Raw genomic sequence first — 27,511 nt, forward strand, 5'->3', positions numbered from 1 at the left:
AGTTTTTAATAGACAGCGTTTGTGGCATGGCATATTTGCGGGTTCTGTAATTGTACGGCTTTCATTTAGTAGAGAGAGGGTTGGCTGGGAAATGCAATGTTGAATCGTCCAGGCCATGTGGCATCTGTTGAAGTGTGTGGATCGTTCTTGAGTCTTCGTCCGAATGACCAGTGGGTTAGAGTTCCGATACCCAACAATATTCAGGACACCAGAGTCTTTTCAATATGCATATATTTATGGTTCAATCATCTCGTGCAACCTGTGCCGCTGGATGAACCGCAATCGGCAGCAGTGCTGTGATACTTCCAAAACTTTATACTGAACACCACCATGGATCGAAGTGGCAACCACTAACGCTTACATGTAAACCATGGTACAAGCAGGACCTTTCGAGGGTTCAACGACTCTAAGGGACGACAGGGGCGCCGGAGACGATTTCGCGGGATTCCGGTGCCGCGGTCCCGCATTACTACTTCCATCCCCGGGGAGCTGCTGATGGGTCATCTGCCCCAACCTCTGTTACGACAACTGTGATTATCGACACGTTTGGAATTTTGTTAAGGTATTCACGTACTTGCGAAGCGCTTGACTCAGAACTGTCACGCGCTCCCTCATCAGTGTGATAAAGTTCTTGCGCGCGCATCCGCCAGCTCTCCAGCTCTCTATTCCTCGTTCGCGCTTAAGTCCGATCTTACCCCTCCTCGCACCCTCCAACGACGCAATCATCTTGACCATCATGTCGAACCAAGACTACTACAGCCAACAAGGCGCCGGCTATGGAGGATATAACTCGCCTCCTCCTCAGCAAGGGCAATATGGTGCTCCTCCGCATCAGGAACATCCGCCGCAAGGGCAATATGGTGGCTATCCCCCACCTCAGGATGCCGGCTATGGCCATAGTGGCTCTCCAGCCCCAGGCGCTTACGGCGCTGCTCCTCAACAAGGAGGGTATCCTCCAGCGGGATACAATCCTTCGCACGGTCAACCTCCACACGGTCAATCTCCATACGAGCAGCGAGAGGGTTACCCTCCACAGCATCATCAAGGCGCGCCTGGCGGCTACGCACCAGGACCAGGCCCATACGACCAGCACCAACAGGGGCAGTATGGTGGGCACTCAGGCCAACCCCCTCCACAAGGTCAAGGTGGACCTGAGGGCGATCGTGGACTTGGTGCCACCCTACTAGGCGGAGCAGCTGGTGCATACGGTGGTCATAAACTCGCAGGTGGAGGGTTAGGAACCATCGGAGGAGCCATCGCTGGAGCGATTGGCGCCAATGCATTGGAGGGTAAGCACAAGTAAGTCCCTCATGATAGTGATATCCCTAGGATATTGTGGATGGACGCTGACGAATCTGGGAATAGGAAACATAAGAAGAACAAGAAGGACAAGAAGCACAAGAAAGACAAACATGGTTCAAAATATGCAGGCTCCGCAGCGGTCGGTGGGCTGTATGGTGGCCATCATGGGCATCATCGCAGTAACAGTAGCAGCAGCTCGTCGTCTTCCTCTAGCAGTTCTTCTTAAGGTGGCCCTCCAAGGTGTATCAGATTCTTTGTTTCTCTTTACTTGTATCCTAGTTACGCTCAGCTGGACTGTGACGTCTCTGGACGTGGATCAACCGTGTTTAAGTGTTTTTGGGCGGTCATGACAAGTCACAATTTTCCATATCCCCAAGAAGGCGACGATATTTGATTCTAGGAAGACATGAGAATGTCCGAGTGTTATCTTCTCTATTGGTTTCACCGAATGACTTGTGGTAGTAAATATATTAGATATCAATACTTGGCTGACATGACTCGATCACTGGCTCCATGGTGTATTGAATTAAGTTTTCCAAAGTTTCGTACCATATCGTTAGAGAGCCCTCGTTGTTGATATCAAGCGGTAATCTGGATCATGGTCGTGGTTCCATCGAATAGTTGTCGAAATTTGGTGGCCGAATGATTGAAGCTGTGCATAGGCTAGATCTTTGGGAGCTGGATTCCATGTGGAGTTGACGGACCAACCTTCAAGGCAGTTAGGGAAAAAAAATCTCACGCTGCCATTGTAGCTGTCAATCTCTACATCAGTTCCAAGTTACATCCTCAAAATCTTTCGAAAATTCTACGAATCTATATGTGTAGTGGCGAATATTGATGGGTGTTGATGAGGATCGATTGTTCGCAAAATTTTCCACAACGCCGAAAACTGCTGCTCCATGCAGGTCCTTACAAGTACACTCCTTCGAATTTGAATACCAAACATGGATATACTCTTGGAGTATTTCGAGTCTTGTCTCCCATCCGATTTAAAAGATGCTCTTGTCGACGAACTTCATGCTATTAAGCAGGGAGACTTTTCATATCTTCTTCAACACCCGGTCACCCAACTCATCGTGGGGCGAACTGGCGATGGACGTCTGAAGGAAGCATCGGATGAAGATTACGATGTCTGGAGCGATTTCATCTTCGATCGTCTGGGCGTTATCCTAAGCAAAAGAGCAGACTCAAACGGCGGTATTACTGAATCTCCTGCATACTACCAACATCTCGTTTCTCTGGTTGGGCTTGCAGCGCTTTATGCGTTCATCCAGTCAAATGTCACCGGTCCTCCTCTTCAAATTTCACCTCAGGATGTTTTATTTCCCTCTAAAGTCATACAAAACCGTTCGACGGAATCCACCTTCCGTCGTGGGCTCTTGTCATCGCTCACTGCGGACGGAATTGGTGCATATCAGCTTGCGAACAACGTCGAGCTTTTCTGTCTGGCGGACACGATTTTTACTTGCCCACCCCTCGGGAAAAATATCAAGGCCGCAAAATGGATCAAACTCAGGGTCGACTTTCTGCATCAGCGTATGCTATCAGAGATTGCACCATCTCTTGAAGACGCCATCTACGCCTCGTTGGTTGAGCTAGAGCCCATGGTTCTCCAGGACTCCAAAGATGACGGTGTCCTGTATACCAACTTCCTTCTAGAAAGGGCCACAATCCACACCCACCATGGTATGGACAAGAAAGCCCACAGCGACATAACTCAAGCAGTCAAGGAGCGACAGTTCGAGTTTGCAATTACCGGACGCCTTGGGAAACGAACAAAGTTCCAAGAGAACGATCTCAGCCAGCTTGTGGTTCTAGCACGCAGCAGATCCGAAGATCACGATGATACGACTGCCCCGGACCGGAGTACCGGACGAGATACGGTCACTCGCAACATCGCTCCTGAAAATGTCGACCTAAATGACGATACCATCCTAGATTCCATATCTTTCACACCTGCTGCTAGTTCTGGACCAGAAGCAACCAAAGGAACAATCATTAAAGATCCAAACAGCATACCTCCGAAATTGGCGGACATCGACCCATCTTCGCAGCCATTACTTCACCCACTTGACAGCATAATCCTTCTATCCACAGCATCCTCGATTACCAACACAAATCCTGCGGATGGTCTTACGCGAGAAGAAACAGCCCCTTACGCAACTCGCGTGCTTGATGGTGGAAGCTCAAATTGGCAAGTGTACACGCAAGGACTTCTTGTGCGGAGTCGGATCGAAGGCTATCGCTCTAGAACGACAGAACGTGGTCTCCTCCAACTTCAGGCCCTAGTCGACCAGATCATCGTTGAAACATCTGGAACACATTCGGATGGCGAGAAAGACGATAAAGGGGCAACCTCGGGGCAAGATCAAAGCGTTCCCCTACCCACGATTGAAATTAGTGGTCCAAATGGAACGACTTCTACCTCATCGGACTCAAAGCCGGCAACTTTCCTTCCAGCGCCAAAGCCCACCGAATCCGCCCCAGTCATGGAACGTCTCCAATACGTTTTCCAGCTGAGCTCGCCCTATCGATGGAACCTTGAGTCGGAATTGGCTGCCAGGTGGGTCGGCATTGGTGGTCTACGTACTGCATTAGAAATCTATGAACGACTTCAGATGTGGGCTGAGGCTGCACTTTGCTGGGCGGCAACGGAGCGAGAGGACAAGGCAATAAAGATTGTGCGCCGTCAATTGTATCATGCAACCGACGAGAGGTCCGAGGAAGAGGCAGCGAGCGACGACTTGGAAACATGGGAAGGGTCAGAAAGAGATCCTTTGCCGTCCGATGCAGCAAGACTTTTCTGCATTCTCGGGGACATTGATATGTCTCCTATATACTTTGACCGTGCGTGGGAGGTCAGCTCCCATCGATATGCTCGTGCGAAAAGGAGCTTGGGGCGCTACTTTTATGCACGCAAAGATTTCCAAAGCGCAGCCGATGCCTACGAGGCCAGTGTTAAGGTCGCTCAACTCCATCATGGCTCTTGGTTCAACCTTGGATGCTCGTATTTGGAACTACAAAATTGGACGCGAGCAATCGATTGCTTTAGCAGGACGGTCCAGCTCGATGATCAGGATGCAGAGTCGTGGAGCAATCTTGCCGCGGCTCTTATCCGTCTCGACCCAAAGCAAGCTATCGAATCAGCACCACAAGTTCCAGAGGTCCCATTGGAAGATGAAGATCTTCACGAAAGCTCTTCATCCCTCCCCGCACAACCGACATCACAGTCGAATCGAATCCATGCGTTATCCGCCTTACAACACGCAGCACGTCTCAAGCCACACGACTATCATATCTGGTCCAACATCATGGCCATTGCTTTGTCTCTGGCTGACCCTCCTTACGCCACGATGTTGACGTGTCTTCGTCGTTTAGTCGACCTACAGTCCCAAAGCCTTGGTGAGAATGCCATTGATGCCGAAGCTCTTGCGGTCCTTATCAGCCATATCACTTCGACCATTGATTCTCCTGTGGATGCGAACCTCCGTGGACTCCCACGTCTCCTGTCCGAGCTCATTGAATCGAAACTGATCCCGTTGATAACGTCATCAGCCGAGCTGTGGGCTCTCATCGCTCGATTTCGTATCTGGGAACGGCGCCCAGCCGCTGCTCTAGATGCTCAAGAGAAAGCGTGGCGTTGTACCTTGAATACTTCAGGTTGGGAATCTGGTGATGAGAAACATTGGGGACGGGTTGTGGATTCCACAATAGATTTGGCACAGGCATATGAGAGTCTAGGTCCGCAAACACATGAGGACCAAATTGGGACCGTAGTCCTCGATGGATGGAAGTTCAAGGCCAGAAGCGCGCTCAGGAGTGTGATGGGCAAAGGAAAGGAGAGCTGGGATGGATCAGACGACTATAACAGGCTCAAGGAAGAATTGGACGGATTACGGAGTTAAATCCTCTATCAAGAAAGGAATGCAAACCAAATGGACACAAAAGCTCAAACCTGTAACCATGATCTAACGGCCAGGGGCTTTTCGCGCTAAATACAATAGCATGTACATGACTGATCAGACTTTATCTGTCAAACTTGGACTGCATTCGTGTTTCTCCCCACTTGGCTTCCATGAACCATCTTCCTTTCCATTGATGACCAGCGCTCCTGCGCCTCCCTCGACTCCAAAATAGTCCACATCATCCGAAATTCCAACTCCTTTTATAGGCGCCACCTTGTACAGAATGTAGTAGGTAAGCAACGAAATAAGAGTTCCCAGAGGCCAAGACATGTAATACATATTGGACCACCCAGGCAAAGCTTCACCTCCCTGAACCTGTCTGACAAAGCCAGGCAGCGTTATCCAAACTCCAGATGTCCATGCCACGAAGGCACGCCAGTTCAAGCCGTTTCGATAGTAGTAGATGCTGGATGGCTCGATGGTATAGAGATCAGACAATTTCAAGACTCTTCTTCGGACAAGGAAGTAATCGGAGAACATAACTCCAGTCATGGGCCCAATGAAAACTCCATAACCGCCGAGCACGACTAGGAACTTGTTCGCGCCATTATTGAGCAGTTGCCACGGTTGCGTAATGAACGAAACAGCGGCTAGGAAGAGCATTCCACGACGAATGGTGAAATATCGAGGAAGCAGGGAGGCGATGTCCATTCCCCCTGAAAGACCGTTGTTCGCCACCACCATCCCAAACTGTGCGACCATGAATGCAAAACTCGAAAAGGCGACCGCTGCTCGTGCACCAGATGAGTCGTGGTAGTGAAGCTGAAGGGCATCTAGAAGTCGATATGGCTCCCACAGCAAGGTCCCTGCCTGCTCAGGGAACAGTTTTGCCGCGCAAGATGTGCATATAATGCCAATCAGCGCAGTGACGATGGTTCCCAGCGGAACCATTACCAACTGCGCAAGGATCTGATCTTTCGGGCGCCGGGCAAATCGAGTGTAATCGGACTGAACGAAGATGTGAACACTAATGCTCGAAATATTGGTGCAAATCCCTAAAATGAGCATCCAGGCGAGATGTGACCCCTCGGCTTGACGGACGCCAGCCAGAGAGCTAACATCATGCAAGAGATCGCCACCACCTTTCGCCGAAGCTGTGAACCACACCAACAAGGCAAAAATGGTCGGAATGATGCAAGCGCAGCTGATAAGGAACGGAACCTTGTACTTTTCTGGCGCAATCCATATGAGTGGTAGATAGAGGATCGTAAAAATTATGAACGCAGTGAAATCTCCAGTGGTGAGAGTCCCACCAGCCAAAGACTTATCCAGATTCCGGAAAGACGGGGCCAGGGCCGTAAGGAAAGTCCTAAGACACTGGCCGCCCCAGTATACCTGCGTAGAGAACCAGATACAGGCCAGGAAGAATCGTTGTAGGACCACGAAAACGGATCCCCGAACACCCCAGGAGGCTCGTTGTATGATCGGAAATCCGATATGCCACTTCGCACCAGGGGCTCCACTGAGGACGCAAAGCACGCCGACAATGACATTCCCAATGATCACAGTGAGCATGCACTGCCATACGGAAAGTCCTAAGGCGAGAATTGAGCTTCCTGTGGTCCAACCGCCAATGTTGAACGATCCTACGCGCGGAATCAGTAACCGGCAATCACATTATTACTGGATATACACATACCTGTTATTACCCAGAGGGTAACGAATTGCCATGGTCCGTATGTCCTGCGATGTGGAGGAAGCGGTCGGGTGTCATCATTCAACGATCCACTGCCTGGAGCTCCGTCTTTGGATGACTGGACCTCGACCCGGCGTAAAGCATCTTTCAAGAATGCCATGGAGGTTGTGGAAGTGGATAAAGGAGCTTATGAATACTTGCTGAAAACCAGCTACTTGATGATGATCTGCGATTCTCATGGGTTAGGTCGGCCATATATACAAGCTACTTTCCTATTGACCGCGTTGTTTGCTTGACATTCTATCTTATCAACATCCTCACCTAGCGTCATTGTGGGCCTGCCACGTTCCGGTGGCGGGGTTTGGCCAGATATGGATACGATATTCCAGGTGAAGCCAGGGACTCGACATCAGGCTTTGCCCGTTTGAAATCCCACTGTTACAATGAATGACCCACCTGGAGAGTTGATCGTTCATAAGTTCAGCCTCGAGAACCAATCACGCAATATCATTTCGATGGAGATGAGAGGAGGTGCTCAGGAGCTTATCCTTGAGCAGAAGTCATCGTTGTGTGGAGTGCGGAGATGATACTGGCGGAATATTGTACGCCAACGGAATACCTGGGAGACCAGGTCGTATCCCTAGGGTCTGGACCCGTCTTTCGCATTGCATTCAACTCAAGGTTCCTCGGGAACCAGCGAAGGAAGCCCTTCGCTGTTGATGGTTTAACCGCTTGTAGCCAATAACTCACTCTGCTCGATCGCTGGAGTCGCAGCGAGGATGCTGGGGCTCCAGGATGGTCGAGGTACGGATAACGGAGGACGTCGGACGATCTCTGATGGGCGATCTGGTGAGGGAGACTTTGGCTTTGACTCTTGGCCCATCCCTGTAGAATGATGGAATTAGCGCGAGATATGCTGAACGGCTAACTTGAAGAAGGATAGAACCATGATTCTTTATCTTTGGAGAGCATAATGTTAATCAAGGCAACGAGTAAGAGTTTCCAAAACCAAAAGAGTGAAGATATGCTTAAATAACCTTTACTCTATGGGTGATCTAGCCGCTGCTATTCCGGATCCAGACCGTTTATCCATTCAAGCGCATCGAAATGCGGATGAAATAGCTGCAATATAGAATGTGGATTGGTCGTAATCCATTATCGAGGTGTCCAAGTAATATATCTTGACCTGATATCCATCTCGGTTTAGAGAATCTATTCGCTGGATACCAAATGACAAGTCTCCTACATCATCCATGGCTTCAACGATATCAGAGATGGAAACGCCGAAGGTGATTCATCTCACCAATGGAAATGTCGTAACAATCAAGTCGAATACATCCACCACTTTGCAATCCATTCCTTTGATTAACGTTGAAAAAATGCATAGTCCAAATCTGAAGGATCGACAAGCGGTGGCTGAGGAAATTCGAGCAGCATCTCACGAGATTGGGTTTTTTCTTATCACCAATCATGTACGTCCGTAGATCGACTATGAATGAATCGGGGAACTAACTTTTCCGTAGGGTGTTGATATGAACCTAGCCTCTGGTGTTCTGGATCAAGCCAAGCAGTTCTTTGCGCTGCCAAAGGACAAAAAAATGGAGGTCTACACAGGGCGCATGCCAAGTGAATTTTGTGGCTACCATCCAATGCAGGAGTATAACATCAACGGCTCCAAATTAAAAGGTATATTATCTTGGGCGGCACGAGAAGTATCCACAGAGCCTAACAAAATGATAGATCTCCACGAGGCTTACAACTGGAACTATGATGCTTCCAAAGACCCCGGGGCGTTAGATCCGAATCTACCCTCCATCAATCTTTGGCCCTCTGGTATGCCCGAGTTCCAGGAGAAACTTTGCGCATATCAGACCTCTCTCATCAAGCTCGCACGGCAGTTGACTCGTATCTTTGCTCTTGCGCTTTATCTTCCCGAAACCGCTTTTGATGACTGCGTCAGAGTCCCGGAAGCGGGGATGAGAATCCTTCATTACCCAGCGCAAACTGCTGCTCGAGCAGACCAGAATGGCATAGGTGCTCACACTGACGTCGAAACATTTACCATCATCACACAAGACAGTCCTGGACTGGAGGTCCTGAGCAAGTCCGGTCAGTGGATCCAAATTCAACCCGTACCCGGCTCTTTTGTAGTCAATATTGCGGACTGTTTCATGCGACAGACGAACGATTTCTTTGTGAGCACTGTCCATCGCGTCATCAATCAGAGCGGAAATGAGCGGTATTCCGCGCCATTCTTCTGGGGCTTCAATCGGCAATGCCTGCTTACCCCGATCGAGACTTGTGTCAGTGAGGAAAATCCATCGAAGTACCCGCTCATGACTGCCGGGGAGTACTACGAGTGGAGAACGCGACGTCAGAAGAAGGAATGGAAGGATGGGCCACAGAAGTGACTGGATACAACATTATGAGGATGCATTTTTGACCTTGCTTAAACCCCGAATCGCTGCAAGCGTCGAGCGAGGAGTTGGAAATTCTTCTGTCTTTCTAATGGCAAATTATGCAGCACCCTTGCATTCGATACTGTACACCTACCGACAAGGCTATAGTGAGAGCAATGCTTCTATAGGGCTTAGTTATGATTGATGGATGCGACGGAGTCTAGCCATTCGTCAAGCCATGGTGTATCATCTCTCCAGTCTAGTATCATTTCACTGTGCTCGGGAGCTTGCGAATCGCCGAAGAAATTCACGGGCGGTCCGGAGGTTGGGAATGTATGCGCAGTTGATTGATCAATCAGCCCAGATATCCGGTTAACACACTCCCGCAGCCGTGCACTTGCGCGTATTGCGTACGGCAAATCTGTATGAAGGCTTTCGAGGAATTCTGCCATGCAAAGTCTTTCTGTGGTTAGTGTGGGAACATCCATTGTGATACATTAGACATACATAACATCTCTAAGGTCCTGGTAATCGGACATCGGCAACTCCTTTCCAATGAAGTGGCTCAATATGTGACCAAAACCCGAGATTTCTTGGACCTATCGGGAATAAGTAACGATCATCAGCATTTAGGAACCAGGGTTATACCGCTGCTAAACTCATGGCCCTAAGATACTCCAAAGGGATTGAAGAGATCTGTTCTATTAGGTCCAACGCTGTCCGACAGGCTTGATGAAATGTCGCCTTGTTGCTTGTATAACACACCATCCGGACGAGCTTCATATGTTAGCGGACCTCCTCGAAAGGGCGCAGGGTCATACTTGATAGGTACAGACAATATTCGCCGCCTGAAAACCACAACGATTCGCATTCACATTAGACGTAAGAGGAGGTGCAGTTTTGAACCTTGTTGGGAGATTCTCAAAAGCTTCTGTCAACGGTTGTAGAATCCTCTCGTTTAAGTCAAAATCAAGCAGAAATGACGTTGAGAGAAAGCCTTTGCGCTGGCTTTGGTAACCTGGCATTCCATGTAGTCTGAATTTCGTCAGGACATGTTCAAGACCTCGGTATAAATCTGTTACGAAATTCCAACCACTGAGCCATTCCGATTCTGTGGTTGATCTTGCATCCTGTTGGTCTGCCAGAGACGGATATGACACCATGGATTGAATTTCCGGGCAGCGAATTGCATGTCCCATAACCAATGCCATGTGAACCTCTAGACGGTAGAGGTGCCAATATAATCGGCGGTATTCTTCCTTTTCAATCGCTGACAAAGCTGGCGGCCAACGCCTCTCATCGTAAAGATTTTGATCCGCAATTGCAGCATGGTAATATCCTAATTGACACTGGAGTAAGGAACCATTGCCAATCTCCAGAGCTGTCATGCATAACAGTCCGAGCGCTTGAAGGGATTCCTTATCTCGAGGCACTGGGGACGTCGATTGAGTCGTTCTTAGTGCTTCATCAAGGTAGAAGTCAGGGTCAACATTCTGGGAAACATCCAAGGCCGAGGGTTCGATTCCATATTTGATTCGAAATGCACTGAGCGCACACATGGCCATTAGAAGAGCATACGATGACGGCGAATTTGGGAGCTGCCCGTTGGTCCATTGGTCCATGAATGAGTCCTCGTGGACATAATTGACGCTTATATCCGTTAAACCCTGGTGCTTCTGCTGTGTACTCGATTTGTCGACTTACATTGGATAGACAAAGTCAAAAAAGGATCGGATCAAAGTGGTCAGAAGCGCTCTCGATCCATGTTTGCTAGGATCCAAAGCCCATATTGGGCCAAATTGGGCGTGTTGTCGAGGCTTTGGTCCACGTTTTGACGGAATTCGGTTCCGTGTACAGACTATCCCAGCATCAATGCAGGTTCTGCATGGTGTTCGGTCGTCCTGTGCCCGACAGCGCCGTCCTCGACGATGACATGAATCGCATGCTTTCGTGATACGCGTTCCTTTGCGTTCTCCATTCGGTGTTAGATTATCAACCATTTGGTTGGACTCGAGAGGTTCGTGTACGTGTCACCTCGCCGTGCTATCAACCATAAACCTTGTGGTGATTCGAGCGCTGTACTGTGATACCAGCAAGTACTTAATACTCTAACGTTCGTCCACCTCGGATGGTCATCCTGGGATGATTCTGCTACTCTAATGGCACCAGAGCTCCTACGGTTCCTCGCTAGTTGGTGGACCGATACCAGGCTCCGAGCGCTAGCCCAGTATTCCGTAACCACTTGCCGCCTGGAATCTTAATGAAATGAGCGGGGTCGGAGTCTGTCCGCGGGGGTTGGGATGATGCAATTCGACTATTCGATTTTATCTGTCCTCCAAGTGCAAGTACTTAATAACTTCATACCCCCAAATCCGACTCTACCTCAATTTATTAGAATATTTATTACTAGAGTCATCAATCTATCTTCACTATGGCTGTACCCTCGTCCTACAAGACTAAAGACATGGTCTTTCGTCATCTTGGTCCTACTGGTCTCAAGGTCTCCATCTTCTCTTTGGGAGGATGGCTCACATACGGAGGAACACAGAAAGGAGATATCGTAAAGGAATGTCTCCAGGCAGCTTGGGACAATGGCATCAACTTCTTCGATACGGCCGAGGTCTACTCTAACGGACAGTGCGAGGTTGAAATGGGTCGTGCTTTGAAAGAGTTGGGCTGGCCAAGAGACGAATATGTACTGTACTCCGATTCGATACCTTTGCATACCTAACTAAGTCCTTCAGGTTCTTTCCACTAAAGTCTTTTTTGGGACAGGCCGCGAAGAACCGAATACTCGCGGCTTATCACGCAAGCACGTCGTGGAAGGACTCAAAAGCTCGTTGCAACGACTTCAGCAACCATACGTCGATATCGTCCTCGCACACAGGCCAGATGCTGCGTATGTTCAATGCTTGGCTCTTTCGTTGCTATATGATTAACAAGTTCCAGAACTCCCATGAAAGAGATCGTGGAAGGCTTCACGCAGTCCATCCGTAACCTCAATCTCGCTTACTACTGGGGCACGTCCGAATGGTCGGCCACTCAGATCACGGAGGCAACCCTGATCGCGGAAAAATACAATTTGATTGCGCCAATTGCAGAGCAGCCGCAATATAATTGCTTCCATCGCGAGAGATTCGAAGTTGAATACGCTCCGATCTTTGACCAGTTCAGCTACGGGACGACCATATGGAGTCCACTTGCATCGGGTCTGCTCACTGGAAAGTACAACAACGGAGTACCGCAGGATAGCCGATATGCGACGAACAAGACGGTATTCGCCAACAACGTTAAAGAACTCGAATCACCCGAAGGCAAAGCGAAAATCGAAAAAGTGAAGAAGCTTACCGCTGTGGCAGAACGTCTGGGGGGAACTGCTGGTCAATTAGCACTCGCCTGGTGCGCAGCGAATCCCAATGTCAGCACCGTCATTCTAGGCGCGACGAAAGTGGAACAGATCCATGATAACTGCAAAGCACTGAAGCTGTTGCCAAAGCTGACGCCGGAGGTCTTGGAAGAGATCGAGGGGATTTTGGACAACAAGCCAAAAGAGGCCCCCAAATATGGGCGTTCGAGGTAGGTCTTTCTGCCTCGATCATGCTGGGCCGAGTGCCCAGTGAGGAGGGAGACCATCTACAGAAATAGAGCCGTACAGCTAATCGGGTTTTAGACTACCAAGCAAGCCCAAGCATTCACGAACCAAACTGTAACTAGAAATACCAATCAAGTCTGCTGCCGTGCAGCTGGCTCAGATCCACATCTAGAGATTTGAATTTCTCCCCTATTTGTGACATTCATCTAGTGGAAGAAATTGGTGGCGTGACGCGTATCCTCCTGTTCGAAATTTCTTTAATTATATCTAATGCATCTTTGTTCCGGGAGAGATATATAATGGATTCCTTCAGGCTTAATCTAGACATTCCAGCTCCAACCCGCCGGGGCATGCGTCAATCTCACTGGGCCATCGCTCTCGCCCACCTTGGATAGTCATATCGTTCAAGCCTTTTCTGTTATCTCCTCACTGGTTCGAGTGCCAGGAAATTGAAGGATGTCACTGGAAAACTGAAGGGCTTTGTGCCGAAATTGACCCTCTCTGAATGCCCAGGTACTGAGCAACACGCTTCGAATCCAGGAATCTACTCGCTTTTCGCGTGATGGGATCATAAAATCCCGGATCGGGTGCATGTACGTATCAATCTTTTGTACCCAAAAATTCGGATCGAATATATCCATGGCGGAACCAGGCAATGGACAACCCCCAAAATCGGCTCCAAAAAGATGGAATAAGATGACAGTAACAACAGCGGGAACAAGAGAGGGGCGTATGGTAATGTTGGACTTCGTTAGGTCTGCATCAGTCCGCATGGTCTTAAAGTTTTCTTTGACCAGATCCAACGGACTCATATCGCCACAACTTCGATCGTATTCGGCTCCGGTAGCGAGCAAAAGTCGTAAGACGTTCAAATGGCCTTGATCGGGACCATTCCTAGCTCGCAGAAGCTGTCGGAGACAAATGCATAAGCAACGGGAATCTGCCATTCCTAGGGTGGAATCAAGAAGATCCCGGATCCCATCACTGTCTCCTAAAGCACACATGAGATGGAGAACGGATTCGCACTGTGGCTCGGTCTGGAGGATCCAGATGGCGTTCTCACAAACGACGGCTGTGTGAGACTCCGGGGAAATCCACCGTTGGAGGAGTTCGGTGGCTTTCATTGTGTTTCGAGTCATTAACAAGCCATCCAGTGCCCGCTGCCTTCCGGCCTCAGTATGCAGTATAGTCGAAAAGGTATTTCGGTCTCCTGGTATAGGCTTTTCGGACATTCGGTTTTCCGAAGTTCGATGTGCTTGGGTCTTCTCATTGAGGGATGCCCCTGACGAGCTAGGAAGCGGCATTTCTTTCGGGCCCCCTCTCAAGTCGTTGCCGATCATCGATGCAAACGTATCGCGATACACCCGTGACCCCATAACTTCGGCGTCAAAGTCAAAGGTTACGTTATGATCCAAGCAGTTGCTCGCACGAGTACCAGTTGTTTTCTCCGTGAGGCAGGATTCATCGTCCATCAACCATCGAAGGGAAGACGAAGTGTCCTGCGCTTTTTTGATGCTTTCCCGCATGTCTGCGCTTGTTAACATCGCTCTCCGATCCGCTCTAGATGGCCTGTCTGCGTTAGCGGTTGCATTGCAGTGGCGTTCTCGAACTCACAACTGAAAGCACTGCAGCATCAGATTCAGGCTTTGGACTTGATTCCGAAGGAGTTCTTGCAGCTCTTTTATGTCATCCTCCTCCCAGAGAGTCTTGATTTTTGCCTGTAGATCGATGGAGCCCAGTCTGTCAACCCTTGACAGCGCTTTGGATGCGTGCTCTTGAAGCAGAAGGATCAGCGTATCGCATGCTTCAAGCACAGCCCCAAGGTCCACAGCGGGCTCTTCATTGCGACCAAAGTCCTCGGGGGAATCCTTCAGCCACTCCGAGATATTGGCTGTCGCTGTTTTCAAAGCCCTCACCTGTGTTTCCAAGAGCTGCATCCGTACATCGACGGACTGGAGCCGGGTGCGAAGGGAGTGCAATTGATGTACTAGTCGCGAGGCACCACCCGCGATGGTCACACAGGTGGTGACGAGTCCGAATATTGAACATGGATCCATCGAAGTCGGAATCTTCGCTGCCGTCTGTTCCGGATTGGAGAGTTCAGAGTGCTCCCTTCCAACTCTCAAATTTACCTTCCGGCTGATTTGTCGGAATATTTGAAGGAAGACTTTCAAAAGGCATCCGCCTGTGGCTTAAACTCAGATCGGCGCCAGTGGTGGCAGTGCTGGATAGTGGCCTGGATGAGAAACCATGTCGACGCATGGCGAGCCGGGATTGTCATCATCGACCTTCCAAAAACGAATAGCAACGAAGGACTTCTATGACCAATCATGTTGAATGCTGTGTAGGCCAACCTTGAAAGGACCCGCTCGCTGGTGGACTGTGTCGCCGACTCGTGGAGAACTCGCCTCGACCCATAGGGCGAAGCTGAAGAGGATAGCGATATCAAACATGATGAATCCATCACGGACATGCCTTGACTGCACTTTGCACTCAACAGGTAAAACGACTTGAAACATGCATACCTTACTCTGTGCTCAGTGCTATATTCTAGTTAAAATAAAGTACATCCAGGCCTTTACGGTTTCTTGAATCTTCCAGCCCAGACGCGTGGACGTGTGGACGCGTGGTGACTTGAGTCAACTGCAGTGAAGGGATTAGGGATAAGGGATCAGGGATGAGGGATGGAGCTGTCACGTGCACAGGCCTCCCACATCCACTATCAAACCAGACCGATGAAACATCCACGAAACTCGACAACACCAAAATGTAAACAACCTGGAAGGGCGGAATAAACTGGACTGTATGACGAACCAACGGAATGAAACGAATGAATTAGTTGGATGTTGAACTTCGCGCTTCTCGATCCGATTGAAAGAATCCCACCCACATCTTCCCTCTCATCCATCAATAAGCTAGCACAACAACACCAGTAACATTGGGTGTCGCCAAATACAACCATGTCGGGGACAAAGCAGATGGAGGTTGCTATGCTTACGGAGCACCTTCGGTACACTCCAATTGTAAGAGATTCCAAAGGCACGGTACGATAGACCCTAACAGCAATCAGACTCTCCTTGACGATATCATCAACACCGTGAATGAACTGGTCAACAGAGCCATCGATGCTGCTGAAGAAGGCCTTCTAGCAGCCCTACCGACCGACCTAGGCTTTTCAGATAGCCCCGAAATCGTGGCGAAAGGCAGCGATAGCCCAATTCAATCCCAGGCTGAGATAGAGGACGGTTCTCATAAGCTCGAGACTCTGGTCCAGGCCAACGTCGACAAGAACTTCGATAAACTGGAGCTTTTTGTTCTTCAGAATATCTTAACCGTCCCAAAAGACTTGGTACCGTGGATACAACTTCCACACTATGAAGTAGGTGTGCAAAGTCCTTCGTTCCTAGCAAGAGGCTGATGCGTGCAGGATATCGAAATTGTCGAAGATTCCAGCAGGTCGGCCGAGTCCACCTTAGCACTCATGCGCAAACTCCGAGAAACGAAAAAGTTGCATTCCCTGCTATCTACTGAGCTCACTCGGAATGCTGCATTGACCTCGAACCTTCAAGCCTTCCTCTCTTCTTCCGATGACTCTCATTTCCAATTGGGAAACCTTACGAATTCGCAAGCAGCTTCTGCCCTTGGTGTTTCCTTGACTCCCAATCCCCTAGCACCCCAAGGAACGGAATCTAGGAATCATATAAAATCGGGCCCCTTATCAACCCACTCATCGTTTGCTGTCGCTCAACTCCCACATCTCCGGACTCTGCTTGCCGGCTTGAAGCCAAACCTATCGGCAATTAACGAGCTTCCAAAATCTCAGATCGAACAGTCCGCAGATGTCCAACCGGGCGATGCCCAAGTCCGTCGAAATTATATTGAGGGTCGCGGTCGGCGGATTCTGGAGTCCGTCGGTGTACCCGACCTAATCGGAGGAAGTGGGCAAGCTTTGGGGCCGACAATAGACCCTGAGGAGGTTGAAGCCCTTGAAGGATGGATAGGAGAGAATGCAAAGGAGAAGCGCAACACTTGACGCATGAGTTGTTCGGTCGGCGGTCTCAATCATGTGGGAAATATCCACGAATTTCCTGCATTTCGAGACTGCCAACCAAAGCAAAGGCAGCAATTTAACAGATTGCTGGAAGGTGAGATCTATCACATATGCACGAATAAATACACGAAGGGCCGATTTAATTTCTCCTAGGGAAAGAAGAAATGCACTGGACTACAGCTTGGGAACGGAATTATTGGCCGGAAGCCAAAGAACGCGATCGGATTAATATGCAACTCTCTTGACGGAAGCACGCAAATTCTCCGGCAATTCATCCTCGCGGACAATCCCTAAAAGCAACATGTCGCCCCAGAAGAACATGGCGCGTTCTCGGGCATAGGACAAGTAATCGAACTCCTCCTCCTCCTCCGATTCAAGTCCTCCATCTTTCTCAACTGATCCTGATGCTTGATCCTTGTCGATCTCGTCTCCAGCCGCATCCCCTGGCTTGGAGTTATTTTCCTCTGGACCAGGAATTGTGGCTTGTACAACGCCCCAGGCCACCCATTGCGCCGAATTGGCTCCTCTCCAAATCATCGTCTCGTGCATCAATTTTTTGACTTCGAGATCGACGACCACGTCTCGATCGTCTACTTCCCCGAACGATTGGGACGATGATGTCGCAGGAGGCAATCGAAGACCTGCGGGAGATCGCGAGTCGGAGAGCAACAGGGAGAGCGACCCCGTCGAACCACTAATGCTTCCTGTCGTTTTGGAGGCCCCGATTGTCGGACGCTGGGCTGGTGCTGGCTGCTCCGCAAGACTCAGTGTCTCTGTGGTACTGGAATTTGGCGTCCCAGCCTCGGTGCTAGCATTAGACTGGTTGCTGTCCATGCGATACAGGGTGTTCGATCGGCTTCCTCCGAATTTTGGATGATGTTGAATGTAGGCTTTGATAAATCGAGCTTGTTCTTCAGGGGTGGGGTAGTATTTGGTATTACACGCGAAGGACGCCGTCGTCGAATGGTAATTATAGCACCACTCAGTGAAATGGTTCGCAAATTCTAGCCCTCGAACGTTGGCGTTGGCATACTCAAAGTCGATGACCACGAGTTGCCTATGCTCGTTTGCTGGAAGGAGCAAAGGCGACGACCCGGATGGTGCCAACCGTAAAATGTTGCCATATTGTGTCTAGAAATGTTAGCATCGGTGTCCTGGCGCAACAGATGGTCCATTGACATACATCATTGTGAGCAAATATCAACTCTTCCTTAACCTTTTCGACTCCCCCATACTGGTGATTAAGCCAATCTCGATATCTGTCCACGGTGTTCCGAAAAAGCGCCCATGGGACCCCGCAGACGAGAGGAGAGTCATCATTGCGTTTGATCGTCTCCCCATCTAGGAAACCGACAATCTTTTCACACCGTTGAACCCATTTGTCCCAATTTCTCCAAACAAATGGCCCGCCAGCAATCTCATTCGCTTCTAGCTCGATTCCCTCGTGTAGTTCCCTCATCCGTTTGGCGATCTGAATGCTTGTGCCAGGATCCCGGAAGTCTTTAGGGGTCAGGGGCTGCGCATGGAAATATTCCTCGAACCTGCCATTCGCAAACGTGCCTAGCAGCTTGGGCCCAATATTCTTCCTACCCAGTCTCCTCAAGATGGCTAATTCCACGTCCCTGTCAATGAGATGCTCCACTTGCGGTCCGTAGATTCGTAGGAGAAGTTTCTTTGGCGGTTTTCGGAGTTTGACCGACGATCCTTGTCCCTCTCGAGCTCCATCCGAGGAAAGTTGTTGCAAGAGCAAGTCTCTCGGAGGTGTAACGACGTAGACTGCATTTGTCAACGCCCCACTCAATCTTTCCACATCAATGTCCTTCGACAGATGTAAAGGAACGTGACGCCATCGTCTCAATCGCAACGTATGGGTCAGGCGGACAATCTCATACTTGAATATTGCCCATCCTTCTTTCTCTTGCAGAGACGTACGGCTAGCACTGCGTAGACCTGAGCCGTCATCGGCCTCACCCCCAGCATACGACAGTGTCTTGGAATTATCGAGTACCGCATCGCAAGAAGGAACAAGGGGATCGCTGTCAGCGTAGTCGGTATCTGATGAAACCGTCGAGGCTCGGGAAAGTCGCAATAACTTCCTTCTGGTAAGCGAGGTTCGACGGCTTAAGCCCCCGTCTACCGGTGGGATATGGGTAGAGCAGCGGTCCAGGATAGCTTGCAGTCGATCAAGAGCAGCAGATCCTTCGGAGGTGTCCGAGGTACGGCGACCACCGGACGCGGTAGCCTCATCATGAATAGGTGTTGCTGCGTTGCCCTTGAAATCTTTGACGTGCGATGTTCGTCCGTCCATGTGCCCTTCGGCAACCCGTTTGCTCTGCCTTGCTCTTCTTTGTCGGGCCCTTTCTGCCACCAACCATTCATGCACCTTAGCAGCGACGCTTTTGGATGTCTCGTCGTGAAATTGATTGTCCCGGTCGACTCCTCGAATTGGAAGCTGTTGGTCGAATGGCCGTAGACGAGGGGATGCCAAGCGTTCTTTAGACAGCCGTCCACTGAGGCGCCTAGTACCTAAGGTTGTGCTATACTGTTTTGTAGCAGGTTGGTCCAATGAGAAGTCTGCATCTGCGTCGAGATCTTTGGACTTCCCTAATATTAGAGGTGAAGGTTCGAGAATTGACACCGCTAGCGATATTAGTTAGACGAGTGGTCTTCTATGAAAGTATACCTGGGCAGAAATCAACGGCTACAACAAAACAATGGCTCCATTGTCGAGCGAGAGCGATCCAGTTGCCCGGAATTGCAATCACATCAAGCATATGGGACGAATCCAGCGAACCGGCTCTTCTCATGATCTCGCGATAACAAATATAAACCAAAGCTAGAGGAATCTTACTTTTCTGAGAAGCGCTCCGTGGTGACGCAGAATGGGTCGTTTCTGAAGGATTCTCCGGCATTTCGGTGGGTTGCAATCGGTTGACAAGACTCGAAATTTTCTATATCGCTGTCGTACATGTAGTACCAATCCGGAATAAATGACGCGACGCTGCCAATAAAAAGTCCCAGATGAAATGGTCTTCTGTCTTCAAGATTGAAGGCGAGGAATTAAGATATAAGCTGCTTCTCAGACTTAAAATAAGATCGGTCGCGCCTTGTCAAGACGTTGGCTTTATTATGAATAAGCTTCTTCCCGCCGTGTCTAACGCATTCCTGTTTGATGGACCTGCAACCTAGAGCAGCGTCTACAAGTTCGAGGCGGTGTGCAGGAACAGCTCAAGGCGGTTTGGAGGGTCAGAGGAGAAACGAGAAGGGAAAACCGAATTGGAATCTGGATGGTAGAAGGGATGGGAAAGACCCAAAAATAGACGGCGAAGTACTTTGGAAATCAGGATACTGCCGATAGGAGGAAGAAAGAAGATGGGAAATCCAAAAGATGAGATCATACAGCAACAGGACACATCCAGGATTCCGGCGCACCATCCGCCAAATACCTAATATTCGACGATGATGATCTGAATGGGTGGTAGAGAGAATCATGGGTCCATTTCCTAGCGCCCAAGAACCAGACGACTAGCATTAATACTAGTTTTTGAATTGGTATTGATTTTGTTAACGGCATTATTCTCGTCTACCTTATTCCGGGATTCCTTACTGTTCTAAACCATTACCGTAAATGACGGAAACAATGATTCCTCTCTCCCATGAGATACCTACCACAAGCCAAAGTTGCATGCTTACGATTTGTTTGATGAGCATAAATCGTAGCAAATGCCTAGGGTGCCTTTCCCAGTAGTCCACTTTACATCTAGAGTACGAACAGCACCAGTTAGGATACACGTAATTGACAAGCCTAGAAATCAAACGCCGCGTCCGGCGGCGTCCCTAACCATTGTTGTTGCCATTCATCCGACCATTTGCTCCGCTGGAGAGCCCCCGACGCCGCAGAAACAGTCTGGTCCTCAAAATTTATATCCATTCCCATAAAATCTATCCGGAGAAACTCGAGGGGTCATTGAGTAGCCCATTCGACCACCTTCAACGCCAGCATAACTAGTATGAGGGTACTGGGAAGAATCCTGGTTCCAGGGTTAGCATATTCGACGAGGGATCCAAAGCAAGGATTGGATTGTACGTACCAAATCACATAACTTTGGAAGAGCAAACGACTCATCGCTCCCATGTAAACATTGTTGATCTGACAGATCTGAGCCAGCTGAAGCGCGCTGGGCGCTCCGGTAAGAAGAAAGCATACGATCACGAAGATCGGGTCATCCAAGATGCTCACGGGCACGTATTTTGCGGTAAGCGCTAGGATGGGTGCCATGACGATGGTTGGGAGCAACATTCGACTGATAAGGCTGGCGATGAGAAGATTTCGATCTTCCTTCGTCTTTGCATTTGCCACTTCCGGATCTTCCTCCGGATCTTCCTCCGGGAGCGTATTTCGAGCGAGATTACCGCCCAGGACCACGAGAATCAATGGAACCGCTACCCCTCCCGACTGAGAAATGGCTCGTGTGACGGAGTTGGAGAGGAAAGTGCCGGGACCGAAGAACACGTGTTGAAGATTAGGAACCGATGCAACGATGATGGCAGCAAGCATGGCCCAGAGTGGTGGGTTCATGAAATCCCACAGACCGTGCATGAACCGAGATATCTGACGGTAAACCCAGGCGAAAATGGTCAGAGCCGGCCGAGGCAATGAATGAAACGCGTTCGTCAACTTGGATGCGACCAATGTGGAGAAATCGGTACATTTTTGGGAGACTATATCCCGTGCGCGTTTCGGCCAGCCCCGCGGTCCCGAGGGCATTGATTTCGCTAGGTCCGAAGACGGCATAGGAAAGTGCGTAATATGGGCTACAGAATAGTCTCGAGGGAGATGGGGAGCGCCGTTGGGACTGAAGTGCGACACGGGGAAAGATGGGGATTGTTCCTCTGCGCTTGACGAGAGAGATTCAGAAGTGCATGCCGAGCCTTCATCGTAGTAACGGCGGTTGATGGGTGTTACGCTCCCAGATCCAAACTCGGAATCCGAGTGCATATGACTTGGCTTTGGTCCGTAACCGTTCCTGTTGGCGCCAGGTGTTTGTGTCCCCGATTCAAAGCCTTCGTCCGAGTAGTCACTGAGAAGATCGCGTTGTTCCTCTACGTCGTCGTCCGAGTAATCGCTCCGAATCCTTGGCGTCTGTCCCCTCTCGTCCCGTTCAAATTTCCCCGGGGGTGCCAGTAAGACGTGGTACCCCCAACTCCAACGCACCAACTGACCCAATTGCTGGAAAATGAGTAGGTAAAGGATCCCTCTCGCCGCCACGTCCTCGTCGTTGTCTCCAGGGATTCGATCCCAATGTAGGCCGGACAAGGTCTTGGCCAAGGAAAAGACAAGTGAGATCGGAAGGGAGTTGGAGTTACCAAACACCTGTCACGTCAGCATTGATCCATCCGTCCAAGATCGCATTCCATGACCTACCCCCATCGCAATGACAAAGTTCCGTGGCCGCTTCTGAAAGCGGAATAGCTTGGAGATCACATATGCGCAGATATAGGACACCGCGGTCTGGATAACGAAGATGAAGGGGATGATGCCGAGTTCGACGAGTTTGTGGGCGGTCAGTTGGGACGCAAGTTTGGTAAAGACTGTCGCAAAGGGATGGAATTAGCGGAGTGGGCTCTACGGATCGACATGGTTCGAAATAGCTCACTAAGACACGGTGTAAAAAGCTGGACGTTCAGATTCGCCAGGAATTTCTGAGCGGTGCCGTCAAACATGCCCTGCCTGGCGATGATGTAACCGGGCAGGCTGACACAGACTACCTCCAAAACGGCCTCGAAGACGAGTAGGACGAGGTGACCGAAGTCCGGGTGGGAAGAATGCGGAGCTGCATCATTCCTGAAGATGCTGAAGGGGCGCTTCTGGTCGACAGCGAATGCGGAAGGATGGAAGTCGGACACCGCGCGTATACGGAGAGAGGTGGGTTGTTCGAAAAACGACATCACGAGCCCTTGGTCGGGCCACGCGGTCAATCGTCTTGGTGCTCGCAATCCGGTATGGGTATAATCTCTGGATACGGTGAAGCGGTACACCGACGTGGTGGGAGTCGACGCGGTTAGAAGGCGAGGTTGGTGTATCTGGAGATGAGCGATGACGCAACGAATGCCGGAGATGATGACTGCCACAACAGCCAGGCCATCATGGCGAAGAAAGAAGAGTGCGAATCATTGATTTCAGACCGTAGATGGTTATCGACGACTTAGACGGAGAGGATTCAGGTGAGATGGGAAGGTGGAAATTCAGGTGGAGGTTCAGGTCCCATACATTACCTTCCCTCTTATCCAGACCACAGCGGACACGTACTCTAAGCCTCTATTACTATCTCGGATAAGATCTGGTGGCGGTCAATGAGCGATTGGCGGATGGCGGAGCAATCATAACCCTTGATATCGATCCTTCATAGCATCACCATTCAACGATTCAACAGAATCCTGTACCATGGCAAACATTGGTACAGGAGGCTTGGGGGCTGGTCGTTGATAACGTCAACCAGTGAATTGAACATTGCAGCTTGATAGCTATCCTTAGCTAAGAGCTATCACGCCAACTCACTCAACCATGTGGCGCAGCTGATTGCGCATCGCTGATTGCCATGTTCCCCAGCACCATGAACCATTCCACTGCAACATGCAAGGTTGATAGCCCTGGCGGCCTGTCCTAAAATGATCTGCACAGTGCATGCATTCGTCTCGAGAATCCGGTCCACATCGGAAATCGGAATTCTGATGCACTGAGAATGACCACCTCCCAATTCCCAAGTCCCAACGTGCAACACACTGAGTCACTGACGGCACAAAGCAGCAAGGCATGAAGGCATCAAGGCACTAGGCCATCGTAGGTCACCTGCAATTGATGACCTGGTGCTGTTAATTACCACTAATTAGACACGAAGCAGAGAGAAGCAGAGAGAAGCAGAGAAGCAGAAACCAAAAATTAAAGGCTTGAAAATGTTGAATATGTTGAAAATGTTGGAAGTGTTGGATATGTTGGATATGTTGGATATGTTGGATATGTTGATCGATGAACCAGCTTCAAACTTGAAAGTTGTCTTCAAAGACGTCAGTGGTACCACGGGGAGGCAAGGGAGGGAGGGCCTTAGTGCTCTGAAGATCGAAAATGCATGAGCTAACGCCACTCTTTCACTAATCGCTAGAGAGTAATTAGAGACTGTTGTGCAGTTCACGGGCCACGCGGATTGGAGAGAGAAGTGGGAAGGCCTGACTCCTGGTCGCTCCTGGCCATGCATATCCTGATATCCTCTCTCCCACCGCTGCACCACCACCACCACCACCACCACCACCACCACCATTATTATTGCTATACCGCTATTGACATCACGCTATTGACATCACTGCTCTTTTTTATTCTATCCCCTCCGTCAACTCCCCTTCCCTCTCCGCCACCTTCCTGTTCATATCTCCGCATTCCCTTTCCTCCTTCCACTCACTTGCACCTATCCCCTCCTTCGCTCCATCCCACTCGTCTCCCACACCCTAGTGCTATCTCCTACAAAAGTCCGCTTCAATGCATTCTTCATAGCGAATAGCACCCTCCTCGGAGTTGCAGTGGTACCCCATCCTTCCACCTCCGACCCTCTCGTTGTCCGGCTTTCTAGTCCCTGCCTCCTCGTGCCGGTCGTTGTTCCCCTACAATGACTTCCTTGTCCACCGGTTCTCCCGCCCCCACGACCAACGATGTAGCAGACAACACGAACAGTTCGAACCAACATCCGCCCCACAATCCGCCAGATACCGGTCCCTCCGCCCTTCCCACAACATCCGAGTCGACCAATCCTCCGTCACTCTCCGCCCAGATGGATGCCACACCACCTCCCATTTCATCCCCGAGTCCTTCATCTTCAACTGGCAGAATGACCCCTTCATTCACCCCGCTTGCCAACCTCAATGCTGCGCGCCGCCCGCCGGGGTCGGTGGACTCAAGCGGTGCGGCGTCCGATCTCAAATCCGGCCCGGACCTACTAGCGAAGATGAAGGCTTTTCACTTGGAGCGGAGAGGGGCGCCGCCGGGAAATATGGCTGCACCGGGAACCGATCGATCTGCTGGCGGATCGACCGGGGAGGCGGGTGTCCCACCGGCAAGAGGCCCGCAGCTTGGTCCCGGAGGTGTTCCTAGCTCGTTCAACCTCCCGCACGGCGTAGCGAAGCCTGGATTTAGCCACTTTCAATCGGCACCAGCCGTTCCTCGTGCGGGAGGCCCCAAGAAACCGTCTCTTGCAGAAAAGCGCGGAATGGCCCTTCCCGGCGGCGTGGCTAGCAACAATAGCCCAGGACCACTATCGGGGGCGGGGCGAAAAAAGCCAGGGCTCAGCCTGGCGGGGATGAACGAATCCAACGATGCCTCCGGAGCCGGTGATGCACCAACCAAACCGAACGGCGGTTCCATGCTCGACCGATATTCGGAGTTCCTCGATGCCAAGACCGGTTCGTTACGTTTCAAGGGCAAGGCCGTCCTCACTTCACAAGGCATTGAATTCGCCGGAGGGAGCGCATTTAGTATCTCGCTGGACGAGGTGGATACGCTCGACGAACTGGGGAAAGGCAATTATGGGACAGTGTACAAAGTGAAGCATGCGCGCCCCAAAATCCGCCGCCCCGGTCTCGGTCTGGCGGGCAATCGCATGCACTCCTCCCCGGTCGCGACACCGCCTCGAGTCCAATCCGATGAGGTGGGTTCGGAAGGGAGCGTCGTCGCGGCGGCCAACACCACCACGAGTAGCGGCACCGGCATCATCATGGCCATGAAGGAAATCCGCTTGGAACTCGACGATGCCAAATTTGCCGCCATCATCATGGAACTCGACATCCTACATCGCTGCATCTCACCGTACATCATCGACTTCTACGGCGCCTTCTTCCAAGAGGGCGCTGTGTACATCTGCATCGAATTCATGGACGGAGGATCGATCGACAAGCTCTACGGCGATGGCATTCCGGAAACCGTGCTCCGAAAAATCGCCCTCGCCACGATCATCGGCCTCAAGACGCTGAAAGACGATCATAATATTATCCATCGCGACGTCAAACCTACAAACATCCTGGTGAACACCCGAGGCCAGGTGAAGATCTGCGATTTCGGGGTGAGCGGCAATCTTGTGGCCAGCATCGCCAAAACGAACATTGGTTGTCAGAGCTATATGGCCCCCGAGCGGATCTCATCCGGAGGAGTCGTGCAAGCCGGAGCGAATCCAGGAGGCGGCACCTACTCCGTCCAGAGCGATATCTGGTCGCTAGGCCTGACCATTATCGAATGTGCCATGGGCTGTTACCCTTATCCCCCGGACACTTACAACAACATATTCAGCCAGCTAAGCGTGCGTGTTTCCCCCTTGCGACGACCGTGTGAGGAATAAATGGAGCTAATATAGATGCAGGCAATTGTCGACGGCGACCCTCCGGACCTCCCTGAAGAAGGATTTTCCGATGCCGCTCGCCATTTCGTACGCAGTTGTCTCAACAAAGTCCCGATGCTTCGCCCAAGCTACGCAGCGCTACTCCAGCACCCCTGGCTCAAAATCCTCTCGCAACCCGAAGTCATTCCGGAGGAAGAGGAAGAGGAGACGTCGAAACTCGCTGCAGAGCCCGATTCGGACCAGGGCCCCGATACCGACGAGGATGAGTTGAGGCTTGTCTCGACACCGTTGCAAGGGGACGTCCATGACCAAGAGGTCGCGGACTGGGTAGTTCAGGCTCTCGAGAAGCGGAAAGACGGGCTGCTCGGAAAGCAGTCGAAGCCGGCTTTGCATGCAGTCGCCCTGGATGCCGTGGAGAGTGCGCATGGAGGAACCCCGCTGGGTGGGCTCTTCAATGTCGACGATTCCTCCGATCGTGCATAGCGTGACCAAAATATTTTTCTAGCGACGCCGCATGGATGTGGTTCGCGAAGCGAGCATCGCAGGCTTGAAGATTGATATACAGATGATATGGGGGTTCCTTTACAAGTTCGGACGTGTGCATATGCGTGGTTTCAGTTGGGATCGAACGACACTAGAAACGAAGCGTTTTTCCATGAAGGTACGATATAGAAAGCCCTTGAAGCCGGAAACAGCGCGCAATGGGTTCTCTTGTTACTTATTGTATGAAATAGCGCCAATAAGCACCCTGGATCAGCCAGTGGGATGTGGAAAAACTTGGTAAATTTGATAAATTTGACCATCCAAATGGTACTAGGGACGATGAAGCGCAGTGATTAGGTATCCAATTATCCTTTCTCTGCTCCCCATTTTAGAATCTGGATGATGCCAATAAGTGCCTAAGGTACAGTCTCAAGTAATTCGAAAATCAAAGGCAGAGTCGTGAAGAAATGAAGCCGAACGATTCGAATTATATTTTGCACATGCTGTATTCCCTGTGCACGTAAATGGAAATACTGGTGATACCCTGCAGCTACCCAGTATTAGATTGACTTCTCACTTGCCCGTCTCTATTACGTTAACTTGTCATCTCTATTACGGTGCTGAATCTGATTATCTGCTGTACCTACCTCCCCCATACCAAACTCCTACTCTTCAGATCAGCAACCCCGAGTTAGCAATCCCAAGT

General features: G+C 50.5%; 10 protein-coding genes across 10 annotated transcripts; 6 read left to right on the plus strand and 4 right to left on the minus strand.

Annotated features, from left to right (window-relative positions):
• Positions 1 to 736: 736 nt before the first annotated feature.
• Positions 737 to 1,528, plus strand: P152DRAFT_474559 (uncharacterized protein; the record flags this gene model as incomplete). The annotated part of the gene is made up of 2 exons (XM_033681333.1): positions 737 to 1,299; positions 1,366 to 1,528. The coding sequence occupies 2 exons, from the start codon at positions 737 to 739 to the stop codon at positions 1,526 to 1,528; spliced, it is 726 nt and encodes a 241-aa protein (XP_033533471.1).
• Positions 1,529 to 1,909: 381 nt separating this feature from the next.
• P152DRAFT_482865 (TPR-like protein) lies at positions 1,910 to 5,318 on the plus strand. The gene has a single exon (XM_033681913.1). It carries the CDS (start codon positions 2,247 to 2,249, stop codon positions 5,205 to 5,207), a length of 2,961 nt encoding a protein of 986 aa, XP_033533472.1. The 5' UTR covers positions 1,910 to 2,246; the 3' UTR covers positions 5,208 to 5,318.
• Positions 5,265 to 7,146, minus strand: P152DRAFT_52875 (putative uracil permease). Its single transcript, XM_033683056.1, has 2 exons — positions 6,907 to 7,146; positions 5,265 to 6,853 (listed from the first exon to the last, which is right to left on the minus strand). Exons 1-2 carry the CDS (start codon positions 7,061 to 7,063, stop codon positions 5,322 to 5,324), a joined length of 1,689 nt encoding a protein of 562 aa, XP_033533473.1. The 5' UTR covers positions 7,064 to 7,146; the 3' UTR covers positions 5,265 to 5,321.
• A 1,031-nt stretch (positions 7,147 to 8,177) lies between these two features.
• On the plus strand, positions 8,178 to 9,314 carry P152DRAFT_437702 (putative isopenicillin N synthetase; the record flags this gene model as incomplete). Its single annotated transcript, XM_033677587.1, has 3 exons — positions 8,178 to 8,375; positions 8,427 to 8,589; positions 8,644 to 9,314. The coding sequence occupies 3 exons, from the start codon at positions 8,178 to 8,180 to the stop codon at positions 9,312 to 9,314; spliced, it is 1,032 nt and encodes a 343-aa protein (XP_033533474.1).
• Positions 9,315 to 9,333: 19 nt separating this feature from the next.
• On the minus strand, positions 9,334 to 11,482 carry P152DRAFT_437703 (uncharacterized protein). Its single transcript, XM_033677588.1, has 5 exons — positions 11,007 to 11,482; positions 10,124 to 10,952; positions 9,951 to 10,079; positions 9,810 to 9,901; positions 9,334 to 9,761 (listed from the first exon to the last, which is right to left on the minus strand). The coding sequence occupies exons 1-5, from the start codon at positions 11,300 to 11,302 to the stop codon at positions 9,494 to 9,496; spliced, it is 1,614 nt and encodes a 537-aa protein (XP_033533475.1). The 5' UTR covers positions 11,303 to 11,482; the 3' UTR covers positions 9,334 to 9,493.
• Positions 11,483 to 11,733: 251 nt separating this feature from the next.
• P152DRAFT_398576 (Aldo/keto reductase) lies at positions 11,734 to 12,882 on the plus strand (the record flags this gene model as incomplete). Its single annotated transcript, XM_033676471.1, has 3 exons — positions 11,734 to 11,997; positions 12,047 to 12,201; positions 12,252 to 12,882. 3 exons carry the CDS (start codon positions 11,734 to 11,736, stop codon positions 12,880 to 12,882), a joined length of 1,050 nt encoding a protein of 349 aa, XP_033533476.1.
• An 880-nt stretch (positions 12,883 to 13,762) lies between these two features.
• Positions 13,763 to 15,055, minus strand: P152DRAFT_482869 (uncharacterized protein; the record flags this gene model as incomplete). The annotated part of the gene is made up of 3 exons (XM_033681914.1): positions 14,509 to 15,055; positions 13,911 to 14,463; positions 13,763 to 13,843 (listed from the first exon to the last, which is right to left on the minus strand). Exons 1-3 carry the CDS (start codon positions 14,949 to 14,951, stop codon positions 13,763 to 13,765), a joined length of 1,077 nt encoding a protein of 358 aa, XP_033533477.1. The 5' UTR covers positions 14,952 to 15,055.
• Positions 15,056 to 15,611: 556 nt separating this feature from the next.
• On the plus strand, positions 15,612 to 17,019 carry P152DRAFT_53263 (uncharacterized protein). Its single transcript, XM_033683058.1, has 3 exons — positions 15,612 to 15,917; positions 15,965 to 16,273; positions 16,322 to 17,019. Exons 1-3 carry the CDS (start codon positions 15,855 to 15,857, stop codon positions 16,925 to 16,927), a joined length of 978 nt encoding a protein of 325 aa, XP_033533478.1. The 5' UTR covers positions 15,612 to 15,854; the 3' UTR covers positions 16,928 to 17,019.
• A 151-nt stretch (positions 17,020 to 17,170) lies between these two features.
• On the minus strand, positions 17,171 to 22,894 carry P152DRAFT_467073 (kinase-like protein; the record flags this gene model as incomplete). The annotated part of the gene is made up of 7 exons (XM_033680740.1): positions 17,171 to 18,076; positions 18,129 to 19,544; positions 21,033 to 21,836; positions 21,912 to 22,319; positions 22,371 to 22,537; positions 22,603 to 22,779; positions 22,864 to 22,894. The coding sequence occupies 7 exons, from the start codon at positions 22,892 to 22,894 to the stop codon at positions 17,171 to 17,173; spliced, it is 3,909 nt and encodes a 1,302-aa protein (XP_033533479.1).
• A 1,343-nt stretch (positions 22,895 to 24,237) lies between these two features.
• P152DRAFT_482873 (kinase-like protein) lies at positions 24,238 to 27,163 on the plus strand. Its single transcript, XM_033681915.1, has 2 exons — positions 24,238 to 26,283; positions 26,344 to 27,163. Exons 1-2 carry the CDS (start codon positions 24,604 to 24,606, stop codon positions 26,803 to 26,805), a joined length of 2,142 nt encoding a protein of 713 aa, XP_033533480.1. The 5' UTR covers positions 24,238 to 24,603; the 3' UTR covers positions 26,806 to 27,163.
• The last annotated feature ends 348 nt before the right edge of the window (positions 27,164 to 27,511 follow it).

Source organism: Eremomyces bilateralis (genome assembly GCF_010015585.1).
Source record: "Eremomyces bilateralis CBS 781.70 unplaced genomic scaffold P152scaffold_12, whole genome shotgun sequence".
In the NCBI taxonomy this organism is placed as follows: Eukaryota; Fungi; Ascomycota; class Dothideomycetes; order Eremomycetales; family Eremomycetaceae; genus Eremomyces; species Eremomyces bilateralis.

Excerpts from the sequence above, each read along its gene's own strand:
- P152DRAFT_482865 (XM_033681913.1), top strand. The coding sequence starts at position 2,247 with ATGGATATACTCTTGGAGTATTTCGAGTCTTGTCTCCCATCCGATTTA.
- P152DRAFT_52875 (XM_033683056.1), bottom strand. The coding sequence starts at position 7,063 with ATGGCATTCTTGAAAGATGCTTTACGCCGGGTCGAGGTCCAGTCATCC. Across the intron at positions 6,854-6,906 it reads TACCCTCTGGGTAATAACAG|GATCGTTCAACATTGGCGGT; the intron begins GTATGTGTATAT and ends TTCCGCGCGTAG.
- P152DRAFT_437703 (XM_033677588.1), bottom strand. The coding sequence starts at position 11,302 with ATGGTTGATAATCTAACACCGAATGGAGAACGCAAAGGAACGCGTATC. Across the intron at positions 10,953-11,006 it reads TTTGACTTTGTCTATCCAAT|CGTCAATTATGTCCACGAGG; the intron begins GTAAGTCGACAA and ends AACGGATATAAG. Across the intron at positions 9,902-9,950 it reads GGGCCATGAGTTTAGCAGCG|GTCCAAGAAATCTCGGGTTT; the intron begins GTATAACCCTGG and ends TATTCCCGATAG.
- P152DRAFT_53263 (XM_033683058.1), top strand. The coding sequence starts at position 15,855 with ATGTCGGGGACAAAGCAGATGGAGGTTGCTATGCTTACGGAGCACCTT. Across the intron at positions 15,918-15,964 it reads ACCTTCGGTACACTCCAATT|ACTCTCCTTGACGATATCAT; the intron begins GTAAGAGATTCC and ends AACAGCAATCAG. Across the intron at positions 16,274-16,321 it reads TACAACTTCCACACTATGAA|GATATCGAAATTGTCGAAGA; the intron begins GTAGGTGTGCAA and ends TGATGCGTGCAG.
- P152DRAFT_482873 (XM_033681915.1), top strand. The coding sequence starts at position 24,604 with ATGACTTCCTTGTCCACCGGTTCTCCCGCCCCCACGACCAACGATGTA. Across the intron at positions 26,284-26,343 it reads ACATATTCAGCCAGCTAAGC|GCAATTGTCGACGGCGACCC; the intron begins GTGCGTGTTTCC and ends ATATAGATGCAG.